At 40.2% G+C, this 25629-nt stretch overlaps 1 protein-coding gene and 1 long non-coding RNA gene across 7 annotated transcripts in view; one reads left to right on the forward strand and one right to left on the reverse strand.

Moving 5' to 3' along the window:
* The window catches only part of GSAP (gamma-secretase activating protein), a 47486-nt gene extending 30362 nt beyond the window's left edge, over window positions 1–17124 (reverse strand). For 2 of the 5 annotated variants that reach the window (XM_065853889.2, XM_065853881.2), the window contains exons 1-12: window positions 16930–17080; window positions 13998–14071; window positions 9506–9562; window positions 8748–8817; window positions 8267–8323; window positions 8047–8135; window positions 7568–7637; window positions 6463–6512; window positions 4954–5058; window positions 3986–4045; window positions 3284–3327; window positions 1610–1695 (exon numbers count right to left, since the gene is read on the reverse strand). In XM_065853889.2, coding sequence (XP_065709961.2) covers window positions 1610–1695; window positions 3284–3327; window positions 3986–4045; window positions 4954–5058; window positions 6463–6512; window positions 7568–7637; window positions 8047–8135; window positions 8267–8323; window positions 8748–8817; window positions 9506–9562; window positions 13998–14071; window positions 16930–17014 — 847 coding nt within the window. In that variant the 5' untranslated portion in view covers window positions 17015–17080. The other 3 variants (XM_071803457.1, XM_065853898.2, XM_071803458.1) reach the window with 3 other exon arrangements.
* Window positions 17125–17183: 59 nt separating this feature from the next.
* Window positions 17184–25629, forward strand: part of LOC139826939 (uncharacterized) — a 31309-nt gene continuing 22863 nt past the window's right edge. Inside the window, exons 1-2 of one of the 2 annotated variants that reach the window (XR_011737085.1) lie at window positions 17184–17718; window positions 18774–19025. This is a non-coding gene — a long non-coding RNA (uncharacterized lncRNA). The remainder of the gene's footprint in view (window positions 17719–18773; window positions 19026–25629) is intronic. The other variant, XR_011737084.1, reaches the window with a different exon arrangement.

Below are 25629 nucleotides of genomic sequence, written 5' to 3' on the forward strand. Positions count from 1 at the left end.
TTGCAGTCCAGCTTTCTAAATCACCACAAACAAGAGGTACAAAAGGGAATGCTTATGTGATTACCCACAGTGTTCCTCAACAACTAGATATGGCCTCAGCACCAAATCATTTGCTCCAAACTGTCAGTTACTCAAAAAGTGTTGAGCAAAGTAATCCTCAGTTTCAAACACCATTCAATGAAAAACCACATACAATAATCTCATTTACAAAGTGTATTGTCAAATTATGTGTTTTACATTATGTGCAATGAAAAGTGCATGGGAAAGGTTCCACACAGAATTTAAATACTGTGTTGCCAGATGGAGAACATTTTCCTTCAGGGTAATCAAACAATAGTCTTGTTGGAGGAAGACTGAATTTCATCCTAAGCTAAAAGGATGTGCTCCAATCTGAACAAACCCTAGAGAAATATAGGTTTAAAAGGAAACATATATACAAATCAATATATTTTGCAATAAATGTCTTGTTAACAAAGTAGTCTAATCTACATTTGGCAGATCAAAACTTGGCCTTCTCTAATATTTGTAAACATGCTGTCTACCTTTGTAAGAAAAAAAAAATCCATGTAAGGAAACTGTATTTCACTTGATTTGCATTAATGGTCCTTTCCACACAACAGGCAAATACCTCAGCAATTTGCCTCTGTGCATACAGCACGCCTTGAGAAGCGAGATGTAAAGCCAGTTCTGCAACATGTCACATCCCTGTAGAGCTGTGCAGTGTATTCAAAGGTTAATCAGACACCATCTCTGCTTGGCAGTACAGTCTAATTGAGAAGCTGAAAACACAAGCATCTGTAATGAACAGATGTCTCTTGAGACCAGTTTTTAAACAAAAATCCTCATGGCATGAATTCAGATAGAGGAAAATGACTAAATCCTAAAGGTTTAAGGAATATTTTAGGTTTCAGTTTAAGGAATCATACACACACTAAGACCTTACGTATCACACACCAAGTTTAGTATTGCATAAGCAGACCTTCTAAGTACCACATTCTAACAGCAGTATGAAGCTCTTAGAATGTGTGTTGCCTACGTTACATTTACATGTGCCCACTCTGCAACACAGTTATATACCATGTCAGATACCCAGACAGACCAAGCCAAAACCTTACTTGAATTTAATTTCTAGCACATTTTTGGTCAGCTTTAACATTAAATTGCTCTAGTGCAATACACAATCATGCCTGGGTACCACTTGTGTTCCAAAACAAGCAGAAAATGCTATCATGTGCTTAGACTGAGATATTTTAACCATATGAGTGCAGGACACCAGTTCTTCAAAGCTGAGCTACCAGGAGATTTCTGGGTGACTGTTTTATTGTTGGTGTTGATAAATAAAACTGTAGGTACTTTTCAGCTCAACTTGGAATGCAGCTTTCAGAGGGCAAAAAGACTAAAGAAAAATAGTGCACAGTTGCCTTCTCCCTTTCCTAACAGTTACCTGTCAAGTAAACTTTACAGGAACAGAAATTTCACACACAAAAAAACACATAAAAACTACAAATAGACATATGTCTTATGAAGATATTTAGTAATCAATTATGACTACACTGCATGATAATTACTAGTGGAGATCCTTTTGATAATACTTGTATTTATTCATTACCTGCTTTACTTGTAAAAACCTGAAGATTCAAAGATTTAGATGCAACATCTTGGTCTTGACAGTAATGATACCCAAAATTCACAAGTCTATGAGCAAATAAAGATGACTAAATAAATCACATAATCCACAGTGACTCATCATAACAAAGATCACGAGAACAATCAACTATGTCATCAGAACATAGTAATTAAATTATAATCAAATGTTCTCTAATGCAAGTTAAACCAGGCTTTAATCAATCCACTCAATGCTGTTAGAAATGAGAATCCGAACATCACGCACTTATTAGAAAACAACAATTCTGATTACACCTGAAAACTTTACTTACTGCAGCATCAAACCATCCCTACAGACTGAAGTGAAAGCAAGTTCTGATCAAGTACTGGAAATCTAAGCATTTATCACATCCATAAACTCAAGGGCTGTGCAGCCCAACTCTACCATTATTATGTCTGTACAGCTATATTTTAGTCTGCAATTAGGCACACTAATTTCAGTGGAAGTACTCAAAAACACACAAAACCACATTCACATGGAACTTGTTACGGCATTACATTATTTTTCAGTCTTGTGCTGCTTGTGCCTTAATAGCTTTTCATATCTTTAAAATTTACAAGTCTTATTTTTGTCATACAGAACATGCAACAGAAGATTGTAGTCAGTCTGCTTTGGCTTTTTTGTTACTTCTGTCTGTTTGTTGTCATTATTCTCCAGAAAGAACTTCTATCCTGTAGGGATTTGCCCCTAGGTCTTCCACAAAAATTTTTGAAAAAAAATATAGCACTGAAGGTCCTAGAAGAGGTGGCTTTTTTTCACTACTAACTGCAAGCAGATACACAGCCCATTTAGGGCAACCTGCATGTGCTGTGACACCACATGGAATCTCCTGCACAGCACTGAGACACACTGAGCACAGCCTGGCAGGGGGAACTCAGCTACCTCCAGTTACTGAGATGTCATCTAGTTAGTGGCTTTGGCCTCCCTTTCTATTCAGAAAGAGTAACAAGCCCTTTTGGAACATAAACTCAGCTGACTGAAGACAGAGGAAGATGAATTATGACAGAGTCAGACCATCCTGACTGGTTTTTCCTCAATTAAACATGTGCCTTAAGCAGACAAGGTTGGATGCAGTCATGTGCATGGCAGACAGAACCAGACAAATCTACGCCTTTGAATGTGCAGGCTGCTGGGAAACAGCAAGTTGGAGGAGAAAAGAGCAGAGGCAGTGTCTAACATTACAAAAAGGAGCTACCAGTCTGGTTAACTGCCCAGTAAAACACGTAATAGCAATTAAAAACTGCAAGCTTCCCTTGACAGGAATGTTGACATGACCACTACAACATATCCAATATTAAAACAAATTAATTTAAACAGCTACAGAATACTCAGAGAAAGGATGGTTTAACCTACAGCTAGCTCTTCAGACAAATGGTTTTTAAAAGAGGCATCAAAAAGCAGTCAAGGATTAAATTGCATTTTACAGTTGACCCTGATGTAAATGAGAGGAACTGGAGGCTTGGACACAGTGTTCATATTATTCTTATGTTCCAGTACCATGTAGGCAACTGCCAACAAAGATAGTGTGGCTCAGATGCGAATTTTACTTAGGTTGGAAAACATTACTCTATATATTAAAAGGAAAGCAAAACAAAGCATAGAAGAAAAACACCTTACTTTAATTGTGTGTCATTTACAGAAATATCCAGGTGTGATTCCAGCTGTTAACCAAAAAACAAACCTGTCATTTAGTGAGGTCAGTATACTATCATTAATATTTCAGCCCAGTAAAATGTGTCAAACTCACATTATCAGATTCAACATTAACAAAGTTTCTTTGTTCGCCCCTAATCCTTCCAGTCAACCCCAAAACATAAAGCAGACTCCTTAAACCAAAAACAAAAAAAAAGAAAGAAATTGTGAGATATTTAACCTTCTGCACTAGAGTAAGTTTCAGCAACCAGGACAAAAGCCTACTAAAAGTTACATGTTCAACCGTTATGACTTTTATTTTCTCTGTATTCTGGCTGCAACAGCTTTTTCTGTCTCAAAGCTGACACAAAATTTGTTTCTGGTTTCTTTGTTTAGTGCATTTGATAACCCTGCTTTTCAATACTTAAGTATAAGGTCAGTATAATGTCATGATTGTCTTCTCCTAGTTCAATATTTGTGCAATTACTATGGCACAATCTGAATCTGATTAAACGTATTCTTGAAAATAATATAATGAAAAAAAAAAAGAAGGAAAAACAAACCCCAGTTTTCCTCTGCAGAAGTTCCAATAATAGAAGACACTGAAACAGATCTCTCTATCAGTGCCTGGGACACATAATTACATCCAATTCAAGATCACTGTATAATAAAATGCTAATGACTTACTGTTGAGTAAAAATTTTCATCAGGGTAAAACTGGATGCATTTTAAAATACTCCTTGATTCCTAGAATTAAGAGGATGCATAACTGATAAAATAGAAAGCACATAATACAGGCTGAAAAGTGACTGCATACTCCACAGCATTCTATACACTCAAACTGCTTTGCTAACAGATATGCAAAAGTTAGGGGACAAAAGACAACTTTTAAAACCACATATAATCCCCCACAATAGCACTATGACATGCTTCCTTCCTGTCCCAGATCATTATCTATAATTGCGTGGGCCCCTACTTGAAGTACAGCATTACATGTCACACACGCACATTCTAAAAAGTTAGAAAAATGTTTTCCATAACCACCTATTTGGCAAAAGTAACTACTGCTTATTTTGGTCACTTCAAAAAGGGTATCTCAGAAACAAAACCAGGAATACATTTCTCCACCTTAGTTCACTTCCTGTTACTTTCTAACACTCATATTCTGGTGGCTACTGAGAGTTAAGAAAAATCAATTTTCATTTACATAAAACATATCAAGTACAAATCATACCTCAGTCAACACAAAAAAAATAAAAAAGGGTTATAGCATATCTAGCCAAGAACCTGCCCTAATTTGGTCACCCAGTAAGTCTGTGTACAACATCCTTTCCAGATGTGAATTCTCTAGAATACAGGCATTATATTCAACAATTTGTTAGATTTAGATCCTTTTGAACCTTTTTTTTGAAGCAAAAAGCCCTAACAAACCCACCCTTTTTTATAGAAAGCACTGAGACAACCAGTCTTCTTGCAGTCTACTATGTATAAATAACAGTTAATACAAGCCTGGCTTTCGGTTTAAGTTATTTGAGGCATAAACTAGACAGACTAATAGAACAAAAAAGAAACTCAACTATTATTACTCCACACACTCAGAACTTTATGTCATGGGACAGGTGGGAACAAAACTGCTAGAATGACTTTCATCTTACCTTTGGAACAATATAGAAGAGTCTTTGTTCCATCATATCCCATTGTGCCCAAATGAGGTCATCTGCAACTCTGACCCGTGGGAGCTGACCCGAGTCTTGAATCACCTAAAGGGAAAGAAAGAATATGAGCAGTCAGTGAAATAAGGTTCTGTAACAACTACACAGTCTGTGCTTTAAAGAGAAAAGCAATTACAGAACAGGCACAAATACTAAGGTGTGCAGAGGGAATATGCTACCTGAAAGGTGCACAAAGTCCATCCTTACTTCGTGCAAGGGGCTCAGTTTAAAGATATCTGAAGCACAGCTTCCAGGGTACACCTACTACCAAATATTTCATTTTAGATGCCCTTGCTTGCAAGAAATTCACCACTTAAGCTGCTCAAAGTGAACAAAGAACAGATGGTGCTCTTCATCACAGAGAAAGACAGAGGAGTGAAATACCACAATCAGTTCAGAAACGACAGCATTAACTACTGAAGGAAGATGCATCACATCCAAAGGGATTTCTGTCTAAAGTCTCAGCCACATGATTGCGAGTACAGGCAGCCTGGAAATGGCTAGAATTGTGGGGAAACTGTTGGGACGGTATAAATGCACTCTTGAAAGATGTAGGGAGATTTCAGGTGAACCAAACAGATCTGTTTGTTAAGATATCACATTGATCTGTTTTTTCTGATTACACTCTTAGTCTTGACTCCACTATTGTAGACTAGTATATAAAACCCATCTGCTTTAAAAGCAACAATAAACTTTGAGAAAACCATGAAAGTCTTCAAAGTAACTGAAAATCAGGACTTAAACTTTTTCCTTCCAAGTCTACATTTGTCTTTGTGAAGTCAAATAGAGTTCCATGATGCAATTCTTAACTATATTAGATGTATGCTTATTAAGTCTTTAAAGCAAAACTTCCATAAATCAGTTTGAAGACAAATTCATGTTAAAAAGCAGGAAAAATACATGATGGGAAAAAGAGATTGGAACATTCAAAGTACTTGCACTGTATCTCAGTTTTATGCTTTTTGTTTATTTGCTTGTTTTTTAAATGAATCCTTTACTGGCACACACAGACTCCCAAAAGGCAATGTTAGGAGGGTGACTGGAAGCTTGGAGCAATCTGGTCTAATAGAAGGTATCCCTGCCCATGGCATGGGAGTTGGAACTAGGTGATCTTTAAGGTCCCTTCCAACCCAAACCATTCTATGATCATCAGACACTGAAAACACTTTAAATGGTTTAAAAATGTCTATACACTACATTTACTCCCAACTTCAACTTAGACACACTCAGTAAAAAACAAAAAACCAAACTTGTCTCATATATTACACTGTATACTGTTTTTTCAATCAGCTTTCTGGTTAGCTGCATAAGTTGCCATACTATCAATACTTTATTTAGTATACTTTGTGTTGCTTAAGTATAAAACCTCAAAAACAGTTAACTAAAATTACAGATATTTACATTTTCAATTACAGCAAAAATCCTTAAAACCTCAGATTTTTCAGATCTTACCACTCTGTGTTGTTCTTCTTCAATAACATGAATGTCAAATTGTTCAATATCTGTAAAATACATTAAAAACATTACAAACATACATTTTTATGTGCTTTTATACAGCTTACTAAACAATCTCACCCCTTAGAATGCTACCAAAACATATTAGGGCCAGGAAAGCTCAACTCAGTTTAAGAGGAAATCTGTGATATATGAACACAGGTGCCTATGCAGAGACCTGGACTGTCATCCTTTCCTGAGCCTCAGCCACATGCCTTGTGGAAACAGTTCTGTGCCCACATCAGCACAACCACTGGGAAAAAGCACTAACTGAAACACACCAGATAAGCCAAGGAGCACACTTAGAAAGAGCATGCAGAGCTGCACGTCTGTGCCTGAGCCCTGTTTAACTTCCCAGCACAAATATCACCTCACAGTGCTTTCCCACACCACATTCCTAAAAGTTATTGGTAGTTATTGGTGTGAAAGGTGCAAGATTCACCCAGCAGGTGTTACAAATGTTTCTGATACATTCCACAGCACTGTGTGAATGTAACAGGTGAATCCTTCACACATCAGTCCAGCTACCTAAAGGCTGGTCTCTAGTTTAGCAGAGAAGATCTTTTCTCCGAAAAGATGGGAAAAAATTACACTCCATAGTAAGACTGCAAGGTACAAGGGATAAAGAGCCTTTTCCAAGTGTCCACCCCTGGCCGTTCGTTCCCATTAGACTATGCTGAACACAGGAAGTCAGCTGAATCCAAGGAGCTGTCATCCTACTCCTGTCCCACTTGTCACACATTAAATCACAATCCATCTCTCAAAGTCAATTCATCTGCTCTGAATTTATACAGACAGCTATAAGAGTCTATTTCAGCTTTTTTAGAAATAAAGAATTTCTGAATGTATGAATTAAAAAAATAAAGGCAGTCAAAGCCAGTCATTCTGCTAACATTGAAAAAAGGTACCATTAAATTATACAGTTTTTGAAAGAAATTCAGAACACCTAGAACAGCTCACACCCTTGTTTCTTTTTTTTCTCCAGTATAAGTCTACCCAAAATATAAGCTATAATCATCTTAAACTAAAAGAATGACAATGTACTTTCAAAATATTAACTCACATTTATCTTCTGAAACTAGCAAGAGGCGACTTCCTGTAGGAGTATTTCTGCCTTCATTTGGATAAAGAAACTATAAAGAGAGTTTCACAAAAGTAAGTAAATAACTTCAGTAGTTTATAACACTTCAAACATAGGGGTTGGGGTTTTGTTTAGTTTTTAAGCTGGGTATTTACTTATTTTAAAATTAATACAGGTACACTAATGATATTCAATTAATAAAAATAGCTATTACAGAATAATAGTCACCAATCACTGTAATAGCAAGCTTCAGGAGACTGAAGAGAAATAAAGAAGTAGCCTTCATGTCAGAGAAATATTCTACATCAAATATTTTATGAAATTTTTCATTTTTTTTTTCTTTCTATGAAGGAATATGGGCACACCGCCTCTAACAGCTGCAAGATAACATGAGATATTTCTGCACTCAACCACTTATAATGGATTAAAATAGTCTACATTGAATTAGTTGAATAATTTACCTGTACTCGAACACAGCTATCCACAGCCTTTAGGACTCTCACATTATTAATGGGATGAATTTCAATTAGTAAGGCTAAATACCTGGATACTGCAAAAAGAATATGTTTTAGATAATTTGTTTAGAAAACAAAATCATGTGTAAACCAATAAAGTTAATGTGGGTAAAAACAAAAAGGGTACAATATTTCTAACAGTATTAAAACAATCCACTTGTAGTACCTGATTGTAACAGCCGACTTACTCTTTCTTCCTCTGTATATTGATGGAAGCTGACCGCTAAGGAGAAATCAAAAAAAACACAAAACGCAAATGCAGTGAGCATGCACATTTGATATTAATCACATTAAACATACTTTGAGAGCAAACATCGGCTCTTTTTTTTTAATCAAAAACATATGTTAAAGGAACAACATAAGCTCTTCTAGATGTAGGATGCATGTATAAATACAGGAGGTGGAAGTCAACGAAGAGTCAGTGTCTCTTAGATTTTTTTTTGTTTTAATAAAACAATACCATTACAGCTGTGTCTTTATGTGTTTACCTATATTATTTAGTGATGGACCCACTGAAATGCAGACTGTTGTGGGTAACATATGGGTCAAAATAGATGTAAGTAATTCTAGACCCAAATATATCATCCCACTAAACTAAATAATCTTCACCATGACACAAAAAATGTAATGATAAAACATATATTTACCCAATAACGTCCTTTCGTTGTTGACTGAACAACTGATAATGCGTAGATCCCTCTCAAACATATAGAGGTGCTATAGAGAAACACATTAATGCTAATAAATTTTTAACTACATAAAGAAAACTTCTCCTTAGGAAAACACTGCTGACCAGTATACCATTTTTATTTTTAAAGCAAATCATTTCACAGCCATGAAAAAAAAAAAAAAAAGTATTTCAAGCCTCACTAGTATTACTTCTCCTTTTTCATTTTTGTTTCTTACTGGTTCTTATGAGCTATGTTGCCACCAGAGCAGCACAGCAGACCTTTACGTAAATACGAAATTTCACGCATTTCATACTTCATGGAGACACCTGCAAATATCCACTGTCATAATTTCAGCCACTGAATTGCAGTACATTCAGTTTAAGAATAATTTCTTACAAATGATAGTACCAAACAAACTGAGGATGCACACGAACAAAGAAAACCCCATTTACTTCTTAGCACACATTGGATATGAAGAGGAGTGCAAAGGGCTTGAATTAGTTCTTTAGAAATAAAGACTGCAGACTTTACGCTTAACTACTCCCAAGTCATTCAGATGTTCTCTAATGTTCTGTATCTTAATACCACAGAGCATCATTTAAATACCTTCTCTGGTCTCCTGCTTCAAACAAGCACATACTCCTTAAGGGCATAACACACTGTGTTGCAAGGCATCAAAATCTGAAACACTGCAGCACCGTCTTCACCAGGGAGAGGCCTGGTAGTGCTCTCACCTCATTTTGTTTAGTTTGAAGATCGTACAATCCAATGTGAGTATTTCTCTGATTTCCCTGTGGATGAAAACAAATTAGCACCAGCAATGTAAATATGCACAAAGTTAAACATCGGTTGTATTTTTTTCTTGCCTCATTCTCCTCTTCCCCTCACCCCGACACCCATCCTCACACACTTCCCTGTCCTATAAACAGGCAGTTAATTATCTAATTCCAAGAAAGAGAGGCAAGAAAGAAGATTTTTCCTTTCCCTTTTAGAACTAACACATGGGATAAGGCTGAAACATGGCCAATCCACCACTCACAAGCCATTGCATAAGCCAAGTGTTTCTCTCTCACTTTGGTTCCAACTGGCTTTAGTTACAAGCAGCAGGACCAGGAAGAGCAATGTCTGCACACAAATGACAGGGGATGCTGTCACCCCTGGAAGATTTAAGGCTGGTATTCTAAACTGCACCAGCTCAGTGGGTCATTGCTCTGAAAGGGAACACAGAAACATCAAACATCACCAAACAGCTTCCAGTCATCTGGCTGCAGGCTGGAAAAAGGATTTCAGCTCTGCCTTAGGGAATAATTGTTTGAAGGCTAAATATATTTCAGAAGCTCAGATGACACCAATAGCCTGCTGCCTTTGGAAAGAAACCTAACACACATTCTTTCTAGCTTATTGATAACAAAATATAACAATTGGGGGAAGAGGGGGCACTTCTGAGACAACACAAATCAAAACTTGTCTTCTTGTTAACTTTTACCATGCTTTAAATTTTCAAAATATTCGAAAAAAAAAAATCTGCTTGGCAGCATATATTGGTACACCAAATCAAGCTGAAGTTCATTAACGTACCCTAGGTATAGGCATTAAATTGCTCAACTGTTGAAACTAAATCCAGCTACATAAGCTTGCACTCAAACAGCGAGTATCATTGTTTTTAACTACAGCTTGGGGGTAGAAGGGAAAAATCTGTGGTTATTTACAAAGTTATGGCATCTTGTTTTGTGAAGTTAAAACAAAAGCCTGAGTATTCCCTTCCTAAAGGGGCTATTTCTGAGTGTTTCATTATTGTTGTGGCAATGACAAAAGTCTTTGACTGATAATTTAAAATAGGAAAACAAAATGTCTTTATATTAAGACACATGCTCCAGGCTTCCTAATTTAAGGTTAAGCAAGTGCTTTCACAAATAACCATTCTTTCCAAGTGTGTCTGAAACGTTAACATTCTTTGTACTTAGCTACTGAAAAATACACTTCACAACACTGGTAGCAGGACTACATCAGTGCCAATATCTGTGCACAAGCTAACATGCTTGTTTTCATGCTTACTGTAAACATTCTTGTGTTGCCTCGCAAAATAAAAGCACTGATGCTGGAACTTCTGTTATAAATACCTTCCTTTACATCAACTATCCATGTCAGAAAGACAATGAAATACTTAAAACAAGCCTGAAAATCTATCTTATTCCCATCTTCCCCTGATTTCAGGCAGAACGCTTTCAATTTTCTTCCATTTAGCAGACAAAGTTTGTTTTCTGTTTGTATCTATTAGGAAAGAAGCCAGGGCAGCTCAGTTTAGTTTACAAGCTTTGTTTGTGCACTATCCTCACTAACAATGTCACAGCTAAAGGTTGCTGCTATAAAACCAAGAGGAAACATTCACAGACACGTAGCCAAGTCTTGCAAAAGTCGTAGCTCACTAGTTATAAATAGTTTATCACAAAGTGGGGGAGAGAGAAAAAGACATATAAACCGCCTCAACAACTCAGTAAGACCTGTAGTTTTTACAGAAGCTGTAATAACATCCTGATTTCTTAAATGTAAGTTCAAGGAAGGATTAGCTGCAGGCACTAAAAGTAGTCTCTTTTCCCCAGGTAAACTTTCTGGTGTGATGCTATATAGTACCAGAACAGAACAGCAAACCACAAACAATACTTAAATTTTAGAACAAGTTTGTAAAAATTTAAAAGTGTCCAATTGGGTCCTAAATCTACTTGCCATTCACTGAGATGCAAACCCAAGGCTCTTTTTTCTTCTAGGTAAATATGAATGGATACTTGTCCTAAAAAGTTTTGTAGTAGACTCCAAAAATCACAGAACTACCCATGTTGTCAATGGACTGTTTCAGAAAAGGAAACATTCGGACCAAATACTTGTTAAGTCAGTAGTCAAGTGTGAACAGACAGATACAGACACGCAATCCTCCAAATACTTGCTGGTTTTTAGCATTCTAGTCTTGAGAAAGACAAAAAAAATAAACAGTCCTGCTTTAAGGTATCACAGTCCCAAGGTGTGACTGGACCTGACACAGTAACATAACAAAAGCACAAACATCAGGAAAGGCACAGCGTTGGCAGCTTGACACCCAGCCTGTTCAGGACACAGCAAGTGCTATGCAGCCACAGCCTGGGCCACCACTTGTGCACCTGCCCACACACAGGCCACCCAGACAAACAAGAGCTTTGGGGCCGACATACCCACCTTCTTATCACGCACGCAGACAAGTGTGGATGTACTGACTCCCATTGACATCGCTAGCACTTAAGTGGTTACTTGCAGCTGAGAAGTAGAATTTTCATTTATCCAAGAAAGAAATGTGTACCACATACTATGAACAACTTCTCTATTTAATGCAATACCACCTTAAGATAAATTTTTTCTTTGTGAGAAAACTCCAGGAAATATCTTCCAGTTTGCCCATCAACAAGTGTAAAAAACACAGCAGAAGCAAACAAAATATGCCAGCATCTTTCCCAATAGAGGAATTAATATATGCTGGACTCGCTCAGGATAAACAGATCCAACTATTTTATCATGGTAAGAGAAGAGGAAACAAAGCAGCAGCATCTCCTTCAGGATGGCATTCGAGAGGTGAAAACCACAGCAGAGCTGTACAGTTTGAGAGCTCCAGTTCTCAGGTTTTGTCATCCAGCCATTCCTACCACACAGGCTGCAGAGGTCACTTTATTCCCAAAATTAGGAAGCTACAGTGAACATTCTCAGTGACTTCCTACACAGCCTTTTCCCCTAGGTTTGGGGAACTAAATTTACATGTTTAAATCCTCCTCAGTCAGTGGCATATTCACTCTATCCAGTCTGGCAGATATTCATCCACCTCCTGCAGCCCACAAACCTCCTCCTACAAGTGGTCAGTTCTCTAAATGCCACCAACTGTTTTAACCAGATCTCTAAAGCCTACAGCAGGAGCTCAGACACCTAACACAGAGGCAGACAGCTACACTTGGATGTGTGAACCCCAAGCTACAACTCACCACTTGTGCCAGCTGCAAGAGCCTCAACAGCATATAAGACAGCTGGAGTCCACTGTCAGAAGCCAAAAAAAACCTTAGTGTGAGATTGCACGGATGATAAAAAGCAGCAATATCACTCATATGCAGTACCAGATCTCCTGTTGGGAGCTAGGTGGGTTACTTCCGTTAAGTCTTCCTAGAATTTTCAGCATCGAAACAAAACACCACCACACACATTAAAACAAAACACACACACACACCAAAAAAACAAAACAAAACAAACAAACATGAACTTGACACATTCTTTAGCACTGTTTTTATGGTTGCTGTTGTCTTGTACAGATTCCCCCTCCCTATGCTCATACTAAAGGAAACATCCACCCACAGTTAACTTTTATTATACCTTGATGAAGGCCTCACCTCTTCCCTTAACCCTAGAGAAGCTGGAGAGTTTTAGCATTGCTGAGCCAGAGGGGAATGAAAGGCAGCCCTACTCTACTGGAGTCTGCTATCTCCAATTCGTGGTCTTCAAGAACCAAGATCCTCCAGAATCCAGGTGGGTCTACAGATTTCTCCAAGATGCACAGAAAAGAACCACAGCTAGTCTCATTAAGGGGAAACCTTCTCAAACTATTTGAACATCTCTTGGAACTACAGGCATTTCAACCTAAAAACTATACATATGCCATGAAGAACAGAATCCCACATTAAAAAGGACAGCTCTAAATATTTCAAGACATCAAATGAACAACAGTTACTTCAGAGTACTTTCAATAAAGTGCTATAGATGAATCTTAAAGTAATGAAAAAGAAAAGCAGAAGCTGAGCTAGTGTTGGATAAGTATCATCTTAACACATATACTGGTAGGAGGAAACATATTTAAGTAAAGCAGTGCACATTAATTTCATAGTCAGACTTCTCCAAGAAATTTCAAGGGTGAAAGAAAGTGCTGCTTATAAAGAGTTTATCAGTTAAAGTAATGGCATTTCATTCTAAGTGAGATTCTGGCCCGCAAAAACCCTATAGACTTAATCAGGTCAGTACTTAACTTTCTATTTCATCATTCTTAACCTTTATCTGAAGTGGACACAGGTATTTTTACATTGCCCAACCCCCCAAGCTGCAATCACTCGAGCTTTCATGTTCTAACCCTCACTGCAAAAAATTCTAAACTACGAGGACTCAATTAGGCATAAAGACAAACGCAGCTTTATTCTCTATTTTTATTAAGTTCCAAGACAGACTTACCTTCCAGGTATAAATAACTTTTCCATTTCTTTCAACATTTACAACATATAGTGCTGATGAATTCTCAGAAGTATCTGAAACGATAAGTATCAAACAGTACAGGATATTTGAGCTGGTTCATCATACAATTTATGCACACTTTAAGCAAAGACACTAAATACATTTTTACATATAAATACTTATACGTGCCAAAATTACTCTCTTTTGGAAAGACAGAGAGTATTTCTTACATTATGATTTAAACCTGAAAAACCTCCAAACAAAATAGTTAAGGGGTTTCAAAACACACAGGAAGCAATTATTTCTGTAAACTTGTAATTCTTCATGATAATTGTAATTCTAATGGCCATTAACTTTTGTGATGAAAATCAAACATGCTTTCTCACACTCTTCCATTCACAGAAAAAATAAAAGTATTTTTCCATTATGCACAAGGTTCAAACAGCTAAGTTGCACTCTAATCCTCAGAACACTACATGGAGATAGAACTAGCCCAAGGTAAAGTGCCACTTGCTGCCACCTGCCCCTTCAGCATCCCAAAAGAAGGCTCAGAAATAAACTACATATTTAGAGATTAGCTCTACAATACCATCTCATGTCCAAAAAAACCCCAAACAAACAAAAAACAAAAACAAAACAAAAAAAAACCACAAACACGAACCACTAGGTTAAGAACATATATATATATATGCGACATACCTACCGATTCAAAGGAATTACGCAATGCAAGACAAGAGATATGATGTGGGATGTGATTGAAAGAATTGGGTCAGAAAGGCAATGAATGAGCAGGAAGCTGTGATGGACACAAAGAGAAGAGCACATCTAGACAAAGCAGCACAAAATAAAAATAAAACATTATGGGGAAAAAAAAATATTAAATATCCTACTTCAGGTGACAAAAATACATGCTTTCCTGACACTTCTTGTTTCTTAATCACTGCAGCCACCAAAAATGTGTTCACCTCAGGTAGAACTTGCACTAGAAGTGGAAATTTTGACCTTAATAAGGTTGGCAGCTGTGTTATTCATCCTAGTTTTAAGATAAATGTAGCCTGTGGTTCAGTAAGCATCAATAAAAATAACTCTCCACAGCTCTCAGCAAGCATTTAGTCAAGATTGACACTATTTACTTTTCCTTCTATCAGTACTTTGTGATAACTGCAGCCACGTGGAATTCAGTTTCACAAGCCTGATATTATAAACTGGCTTGTACAGCTTATAGTGATAAGAAGAAAACCTTTTTACAAGTATTATCAGAAGGAAATAAATTACTTATTTTGTTGTGGGAGGACAATGAAAATCCTTAGCATACATCTAACAATGCATCACTTTCTCCCAGTTTCAGATCACTCAAAGTACACTACAATGCCACTACATTAGGGCTAGACAGTGACAACTGAGGAAGCCTCAGACAAGCATATATTCTGCTCTTCTTTTAGTGGAAACTTCCTGGAATTTAACCACCACCTCAGACTTTCAAGATGAGTACTACGGTCTCCACACTTCTCTCTCATACAATACTTCCTCAGAACAGAATTTTGCTAGAGAAGGTGGCTCACAAGAAATCTCCGTATCAATTAACTTCTCTATTACACGAGATATCTTAGAGGTGTTGAAAAAGTTCCACACCAGAAGCAAATTTCACGCCACTGAATATTGTCAATGGGAATATGGAGCTAAAGAAGAAGTGACAACCACCTCTGCCCTTGGAAAGTCCTGCAGTAAAACACTGCATGTAGAACTACAACTTCTTCCTCATTCCCAAAGCCGAGACAAGTAGATCAAGAGCTGCAAAAGAACCAACCCAACCTTCCTGCCCAGCAAACAACTCTCATCAACATACTCAGGAGAACGCAGAGTTTGATTTCCTGAAGGCCATTACACGCAGCTCAAACAAAAATAGGTGGAATAAAGAGAACAAGGTTGGTTCTCAGTTGCCACTTCCCTCTCATCATCACAGCTAATCCCAGCTCTCACGCAACTAGAAATATTCACACACTATCAAGGGCTTTCAAGTCCCGAGGTTTCCAGTTCATTCCATGGTGCATCAGCTACCATCTACTTCTACTGAACTAATAATTGGGGGTTTTTTTAAGACTAAAGTTTCCATCAGTTTCTGAAAAACAGAACTGAGCCAGCTGCCCTGCAGATGAATGAGAAAAAAACAAGTAAAAAACCACAGGGCCAAAAAAATAGTGGGGTCATTCTTTTTTTTTTTTTCCAACCACGACACCAAGCACTTGCTACGCTACCGCACACCACTGCGACACCTCACACTTCAGCTCATCGCGACTAGCATGCATCTACCACACAGACCAGTGTTCAGTGGTTTTTATCCCCTGCCCCCAGCCCCAGAAAGGGAGTAGTGTGGGAGAGGCAGTCATGCTAAAATTTTGTATTGTTCTTTGTTGTTTGTTTGGAGTTTTTTTTTTGGGGGGAAGAAAAAAAATAACAACAACAACAAAACAAAACGAAGTGTGAAGACGCAAAAGACAGAAACAAGCTGTGGAGTATAGCAGACGAGCAGAAGCACTCTCAGGACAGAAGTTTCTTGAAGACATGGAATTTCCCCGCCGCAAGGGCCCTGCCACTGGCACCTCAGGGCAGAGCCTCCAGAGCCCCTCGCTGACAGGCGCCCCGGCCCGGGCGGTGCTCGCAGCCCGGCCGAGAGGACGCAGCGGCCGCTCCCCCAGGGACGCTTCGCCGCCATCCCGAGCCCCCCGCGGCCCTGACTGGAAGGCGCAGCCCCTGGGAGGCCAAACATGGAGGTGCCACCTCAGGCCCGGCTCCTCCGCCCGCGGAGGAAGGCAGCGCACGGAGGCGGCTGAGGGAGGTGGGAGCGGGGGAGACTCTCCTCGGGCGTCCCGGGGAGCGGGCGGCCCAGCCGCAGCAGAGCCCGCCGGCACTGCGCCACCCGCCGCGGCGTTACCTAGAGCCGCGGCCCAACCCCGCGCTGCCAGCCAGGGCACCACATCCCTCCGCAGGTCAAACTCAGGTACCAGGTGAAGCAGCATAGCGCCCTCCTCGCGCCCCGGCACCACCCGACTCCGCTCCGGCCGCCGGAGCTCCCCCCCACCCTTGCACCGGCTCTGTTGGGGCGGAGGCCGCCGCCATGGGCCCCGCCCTCTCGATACCCCATGTGTCACTCAGCCGGCGGCGGCGCGGAGTGGCTGGGCGCGTTCCCGCCTCCCTCCGTCCCCCTCGGCCGGCGGGGGCGGGTTCGCTGAGGGTGCGGGCGATCGCGGTCCCGCTCGGTGGTCTTATGCTGCCTACCGGCGAGCAGGAGCAGCGGGGACAGCGTCCCAGAGTCTCCCCACGGGGAGCAGCCTGCGTGCAGGTGACCGGGGGGCTTCAGGTGGACTCGAGGGCCCTCGTTTGCCCATTGGAGCTGGCGCCCCGGCTCCCCCCGAGGCCTGCTGGATGCTTTTCGGGGCGTCACTCACGGAGTGACTCAGAGTGCCTCAGACAGTTGCTTGTGGATGAGGTCTGGTGTCAGGCTTCGGTGTCCACTGATCAGAAGGCCCCAGTCAGCTGTTCCCCTCCTTGTGTTCCCTCTGGAGGTGTTCCGTGCTTCCCGGAATTTCGAGCAGCATCGCTGTTTTCTGACATTATGCACTGTGAATAAATCGAGTCTCTCTGTGCAAACTGCTTTGGCAGAGCTCAGGATATCGTCTCAGACGAGGCCTGGCCTGATCCTGCTTGTCGTCTAGCAAAAGAGGTAAAACTTAGTGTAGTCCTAGGGGGTTTTGTGGTTTGTTTGCTTGGGGCTTTTTTTAGCTTTTGAAAATATTTGTAGCGCTGATAAGATGCTACTCCATGACATATCTATAGCCTGCCTGTAATTACCATTTCCTTTGTGACATGCACTGGCTGCTGTCAGCCAGCGAAAAGTGGCACAGAAGTGGGTAGGCTGTAAGGGCACACACCAAGCCAGACGTGTGCTGACTGCAGACCAGCTACAGCCTGTTCTGAGAGGTGAGCCAGTACCAAGTTCTTTCCCCTCGTTGCTAAGTTTTGAAGCTATATAAAGACCAGATGAGAACCAGGTACACCTGCAAAGTGCGGATGAAAGGCAAGTTGATAATCAAAATACAAAGCAGACATATGCTTTCGCTCAAACTCTGTACTGCCAACTTTTACAATTTTATCACAAGTTTCATAATCGGCATTCTTCTTAAAGCTCCTTGGATCAAGTGGTTGTGCAAGAATTTCAGCTTATATTTTCACTGTTGTGAAATAAAGCTTGAAAATGTGACTGCAATATTTGTTTTAGAGACAAAAGCAGAAGACAGAAAAAGGGTCCCAAATGGGTGCGTTTTTTAATAGATGAGTTGGCCCTAATTCGTGATTACGAGTATTTGGGAATGACACAACCAGAGAAGCAAGCAAAGGAGAGAAATTAAGCCAATGAAATGACTGATTCTGTAAGTGCAGAAAGTGAAATTTTCACATGGAGAAAATCTCCTGAGCCCAGAGTTGTAGGGAGTATTTAAGGCCAGGATGAGGCCAACTGAAGAATTTTTGCTTCTGCTGTAAAGCAAAACAAAAAGAAATGTGGATATGGGTTACAAAGAGTCTGCCTGTAACAGTAAGCACTCCAAATGCAAAAGGAAAAGAAAGAGAAGTAAATATAGGTGCCTAGTCTGATGGTCCTGCATAGAAAAACAAACAAAAGTGCCAATGTTATTTTATTTCAATATCAGCCATGTCTCTTATAATTCTTGAAAGAGAGCCCACGTAACTGATGGATGAATTTTTCTCCAATATTTACAGACTGAGAATCATATGACAATGCCATTCCTTTGTTCATGTTGCTGACAAAGAAGTTAAAGAGCACACATCCCAATACCGAGCCCTGAGGAACAGCACTCGTCACTGGTCTCCACTTGCACATTGAGCTGTTGACTGCAATGCTTTGAGTGTGACCATCCAGCCAATGCCTTACCCACCAAGTGGTCAATGTCTCCCCGGTTTAGAGACAAGGATGTCATGTGGGACAGTGTCACATGCTTTGCACAAGTCCAGGTAGGTGATGTAATTTGCTCTTCCCTTATCCACCAATGTTGTAACCCCATTGTAGAAGGCCACCAAATTTGTCAGCTGCCATTTGCCTTTACCATTCGGACCTCTTAGAGGTCCAATGCTAATGATGACCCTTGGGAATGTCTTTATGATTCTATGGTGTAATTGTTCGTACTTTCTCAAAAAATCACACACAATTATATAAGAAAATGACAATAAAACCACTTCTGGTTTAGATAACAGCCTCATTTGTTGTATCTTCTTTCGTTTCTAAAACATTATCCATGCTATGAACAAAGTAAGAGAGGAATTTTAAGGAAAATTAACTGTATAGCACAAGTTGAGTGATATTTCAGAGAGAACTAATTAAGCTTGTATAAACAATGCTTTTTTGGAAATTTCTTATTTTTCAGAGCTTAATTTACAGTAATGATATTAGAAATACATGTATCTGCGTTCAGTTGCCAAAAATATATTTTAGACAAAGCAGATGGTTTGCCTGCCTGTGTGTGTATATAGTACAGAGGAAATACCTCAAATCAAATAAGCAAGGTTCACATTAAATGGAGAAACTGATGCAGTTTCTGAGTTGATTAACTTTAGCAATCACACTTTTAAAATTATCTAAGGAAACATCATTAAATGCTGATAACTGATATAAGCATTAACCTTAAAATGAAACTCAGAGTGCCTGCTTACTAAGCTGTACGAGATTCCCCATCTTTCAAGAAACAATGGACAATCACAGATTTGGGGCTGCACTGTCCTACATTTAAGGAGCAAGCAAGAATTTACAATGCCATGAAGAAAACTTAATCCACTGCTGCTCTTTCTCCTCAAGATAGCACTGGATTTATAGACTCTGGCACCTGCAGAGCACCTAATATGTTGATGGAGTTTCTTCTTTCTCTTCCTGTGATCCCGTTGTTATCTGCTGTTTTATTTTCTTGCTTCTACCTTTAATATCTATTTCCTGCACAACTTCAAAAAGATAATTCACAGATGTAGAGCTCACCCTGTAAAACTCATTATTCGCTGAGCTGTCAGTCTGGCTGTGCACATTAGAGGCTGTATCTACAGGCCCAGAGATCCAGGTTGAATTCCTAGAAACATAACACATTCCTCAAAAACCACAAAGCTGGTTCATTCTAAGTACTTCAAGTGATAGCTCAGCACAGTGTATCATGCCACCTCAACTCTGATACATAACATTAAAAGCTTGATGGAAAAGCCATAAGCATCTAAAAAAAGCCCTTACAGTTTCTTCAGCAGGCTTTGAATTAAGACAGAGGGCCTGATATATTCTTAAAAACTTCTGCCGACTTTGCTAGATCAAGAAAGAAGCTCTTGGTTTAAAAAAAAAAACCAAATTCTTATCTTTGCCAAGTGAAATTAATTTTTTAACCCATTTCTGACTTTTGCTTCCATTTTGCTTGCACCATATAACCATATCAAGAATTTCACTTTCTATTTATACTCAGTTTCCTTTTCTGATTATGATGCTCCGTTAGTTTGGGTTTCTAGAGCCAGACTGAAGTTGTGTGCAGGCACAGGAGCTGATCCCAATGGAGCAACCTCCATGATAGGGACATGAAACTAAAGCACTTAGAAAAAAATGACAGATTAATTTTTTTTTTTTTTTTTTTTTAAATCGGGATTCTGTCTCCCTCATTTTTAGCTGGAGTGGAACCATAGTCAGGCAAATCATCAGAAAGCAGCAGTGGCCCTTCTGATCATATTGTAACCACCATCAGCACTTTTTTACCACTAACAACAATTTTTGTGCTAATTGTGTATGTATCTATCATCCCTTTTCCAACAGTTCATATGGCAGGAGTTATAAAATCATACCATGAAGCAAGTGTGGGGCTGATGAGGCATTGCCCCCCATCCTGGCATTGACAGGTGTAACATACCTTTTAGCTCCCTCAACAGAATAAAGATTCATTCATGGAAAAAACCGTATGGAGCCATAAATCATCAATGTGTTCCGCATCAGGAAATTATACTTAAGACTTCTTATGAATAATGAACATCTGAAATAATTATTTAAATGCGTGACAGCCTGGCAAACAGTTCATGGCTTCTTTGGAAAGTACCGCTTACTGAGGGCAACCTCTTTTCCTGCCATTCCAGCAACAGAGGGTTTATTGTCATCGTGTCTAGACAGTTGTTTCCTTGAAGAATGTTTTCAGACACTTCAACAAAAAATACATAAATATCTTGTTTTCCTCAAGGAGGTGGTCAATGTGTTTATTGAACCCCTTGGGAAACACAAATAAGATGCAATTAGAAATGAATACTTTAGTAATAAAAATAAAGGCTGTGATTCAAGGGTAGTAGAATAAAGTATTTTCATTCAAGTATGTGAGAATAGCTTTTTTTTTTGGTATCTTTAATCACAGAATATCAGCATAAATCAGAGTAGTTACACTGAAGGCAGTCAGCATCTGTCACAGATGCTGGTGCTTCATGGATGTCGTTTTCTATGCTTTGTTTAATAATTAATCATAAGAAATAGTCTTTTAACTACAAAGGAAAAAAATTCCATCTTGCTATTCATACTCATATTGAACAGCAGCTTCTTTTAAATAGCTTCATTGAAGTCGATAACATCCTCAAGCCAGTAACATTTTCAAGTCAACAAGGCTTCTGAAACAATTAAGGTATTCCTCAAAGCGAGGGAGAGGAAGAGAACGGGACCTAACGAAGGCCCTGACTGTCGTCCAAGTGGCATTTTTGTTTCCGCCGGTTCTTCCTCCATGGCCCAGGCTGTGAGACTCCTTTGTTCTTTCCCCAGAATAACCCCCGCTAGCGCTGATGAAAGCTCTGGGAGTGCACACTGTCTCAACAGCTGCTGAAGGAGCTCTTTGCTCTGTGTTCATTCTTCCAGCTACAGCCTCATTAGGGCTTGTCAGTAGTTAGAAACTTGCCCTTTTTTCCTTTGCGATCTTTCACTTTTGACTTCATTTTGCATTGCAAGGGGACAGTGTTGATAGTCTACCACAGACATGCAGCTCTTCTGGGAACAGATATAATAATGCATTTATCAGCAAGTCAGTTCCAATTTGTTTCACTCTTTAGGTTTCTTTTATCATAGAATCATAAAATCATTTAGATTGGAAAAAAACTTAAAGATCAAGTCCAGCCACTAACCTAGCACTGCCAACTCCACTACTAAACCAGTTCCCTAAGCATCACATCTACACATCTTTTAAACACTTCCAGGAATGGTGACTCAACCACTTCCCTGAGCAGCCTGTTCCAGTACTTGACAGCCCTTTCAGTGAAGGAATTTCTCCTACTATCCAATCTAAACCTCTTCTGGTGGTCTTGAGGCCATTTCCTCTTGTCCTGTTGCTTGTTGCTTGGAGGAAGAGACCAACATTCACCTCGCTACAATGGTGTTTCAGGTAGTTGCAGAGAGCAATAAGGTCTCCCCTCAGCCTCCTATTCTCCAGGATGAACAGCCCCAGTTCCCTCAGCCGCTCCTCATCAGACTTTCACTCCAGACCCCTCACCAGCTTCATTGCCCTTCTCTGAACTGTCTCCAGCACCTCAATGTCTTTCTTGTCCTGAGAGGCCCAAAACTGAACACAGGATTCCAGGTGAGGCCTCACCAGTGCCCAGTACAGTGGGACAATAACTTCCCTAGTCCTGCTGGCCACACTGTTCCTGATACAAGCCAGGATGCTGTTGCCTTTCTTGTCCACCTGGGCACACTGCTGGCTCATGTTCAGCCGGCTGTTGACCAACACCCCCAGCTCCTTTTCCCCCAGGCACTTTCCAGCCACTCTTCCCCAAGCCTGTAGCGCTGCCTGGGGTTGTTGTGACCCAAGTGCAGGACCCGGCACTTGACCTTGGTGAACCTCATACAACTGGCCTCAGCCCAACGATCCAGCTGGTCCAAATCCCTCTGTATGGCCTTCCTACCCTCCAGCAGATCAACACTCCCACCCAACTTGGTGTCATCTGCAAACTTACTGAGGGTGCCCTCAATCTCCTTGTCCAGATCATTGATAAAGAGATTAAACAGAACTGCTCCCAATACCAAGACCTGAGGAACACAACTTGTGACTGGCCACAAACTGGATTTGACTCCATTCACCACAACTCTTTGGACCCAGACATCCAGCCAGTTCTTTACCCAGCAAAGACTTTGCCTGTCCAAGCCAGTTTCTCCAAGAGAATGCCATGTGAAATGGTGTCAAAGGTTTTACTGAAGTCCGGATAGACAGTCTTTCCCTCATCCACTTAGGAGGTCACCTTGTCATAGAAGGAGATCAGGTTGGTCAGACTGACAGGCCTGTAATTTCCTGCATCCTCCTTCTGGCCCTTCATGTAGATGGGCATCACATTTGCAAACCTGCAGTCAGCTGGGACCTCCCTGGTTGGCCAGAACTGCTGATAAATGACGGCAAGTGGCTTGGTGAGCATCTCTGCCGGCTGCCTCAGCAACCTTGGGTGAATCCCGTCTGGCCCCAAAGACTTGTGAGTGTCCAAGTGGGGTAGCAGGTCACTGACCATTTCCCCTTGGTTTATGGGGAGCACTTTGCTCCCCATCCCTGTCTTCCAGATCAGGAGGCTGGGTACCCAGAGCACAACTGATTTTATTATTAAAGATTGAAGCAAAGAAGGCATGAAGTACTTCAGCCTTTTCCTCATCCTTTGTCTCTGTTTCCCCCTGCATCCAATAAAGGATGGAGATTCTCCTCAGCCCTCCTTCTGTTGCTAATGTATTTATAGAAACATTTTTTAATTGTCTTTTATAGCCTGGAGGAAAGTGGGACTGTCGCTTTCCATATCTGCCTCCAATTAGATCACATACAATGTAATATGGAAGGGCCCTGAGGGTGTGGTTTGATGAGCAGCTGATCTAACAGCTCATGACTGCTGAAAGGATGGCCCCAGACTTCCTTCCCTTCTCATTTTTTTCTCCCTACCCTCATCCCCAGGTCATCCAGACTCTTTGTTTACCAGCTCTGCTGCACACCTGATGCCTCTGTGATCCAACTCTACTTGCTAACCCAGGAAAATCTATTTACTTTTTTTTAATGGTTTTATTTTTGCCAGGCTGTGAAGGTGTGTCTAGTCACGAAAGGCTTTTACAAGGGCCGCAGCCATTGCAAAGGGATGTGGTGTTGGTGTGCAGCTGGCAGCAGAGAGGGGAACAGAACAGAACAGAAGATGACCTCCCTGTATCGGTAGCAGCAGTGTGTTAGACCCACGTGGCCCATCCAGAGCCTTTGCCAAATGCTTTTCGCTGACTCCCAAGTTGAAAGAAACAGTCGCTTTTGCCCAGCATGGCTCCAGTCCATTGCCCAGCCATGGCTGACACAACTTCCAGACCAGAGAACAGATCCGACTGAAAAATAACCTTGAGCAAAGAAAGGAGGAGGTAGGAGGGGCTGGTTTCATTAATATCAGCTGCCTATCAATTCTACTGAACCCTCATGTCAACAAAAATGAAGATACTCTACAGAACTGGGAACAAACCACTCATGCTGGGCAAAGGGCCTTGGGGAAACTGTCTTTCCCCATGCTGGTGCTCAGTTAGGCCAGTTCAAGTTTGTGCCTTAGGATGCGGTTACTTGTCTGTGGAGGCACCCACTTCTCTTGACTTACAGTAAAAGAAGTCTAGGTATCAGCTCTTAGCTAATATAAATCAGGCAAGTAAATCCCATTCTTAGCATCCTTGTCCTGGTTTCCTGTTTCCATCAAAATTAATAGAAACTGCTAGTTTTTAATACTTTATTTGTGCATTGTAACAACCATTCCTCTGATACAGTGCAACACTTTAAATACATTCAAATTGTTCTCTCAAAATCTGAATACATTTCCCTGGCACACTCTAAAAATATCTTTTATTTATTACATGTGTTGGTTCCAAACAAATGTCACATTAATAAGCAGAGAGGCTTGGGTAGGTGTACGTCATTAGTCACGCAGTGGTTTCTTTTTCCAAAATAGTTCCAGAATTTAATCTGACCTCTTTTAACAATGAACTATTTATAGGATTCATAAGGGCCTTATCCTCCAACCCTGACTCAGCCAAAATGCACCACTGACCTTGACCTCCTGTAATCTGTTCTTACAGCCTTACTCATGTGAGGAACTTTTATTTGCTGACCTGACTTGGGGAGTGTATTCTCATGAGCATGATTTTGCAGGCTTGGTTGCCAGCTCAGTGGGACTTGGTAAATGTCACAGAATCAAGTCCTGAGATGCGTGTATTATTTTTACAATATTAGACATAAAAAAGGGGAAAAATATGCAGCTGAGTTCTGCTTCCAGTACCACAACCATAAACTGAGTGTAATTACATTACGTATTTACAGCTACAATGAAAACACTCAATTCTCCTTATTTTGGAAGAGAGTGCGTGTATATTTAGAAGAAAGCAGTCACTAAGTTTCTGAATCATAACAATTATTACTAAATAAAGCAGTCATATTTTTTCTGAACAAGATATAATAGTTTTTAAGTAGAATATTGTCGCAGTGTTAGATATTTACACTAGCACAGTATGGCAATTTTCTTTCTGTATTTTTTGCATCTTCTTCTCTAACATCTAAAAACCTCTTGATCTATAACTAGTGTCAATATC

The sequence above is a fragment of the Patagioenas fasciata genome, chromosome 1, assembly GCF_037038585.1.
Source record: "Patagioenas fasciata isolate bPatFas1 chromosome 1, bPatFas1.hap1, whole genome shotgun sequence".
In the NCBI taxonomy this organism is placed as follows: Eukaryota; Metazoa; Chordata; class Aves; order Columbiformes; family Columbidae; genus Patagioenas; species Patagioenas fasciata.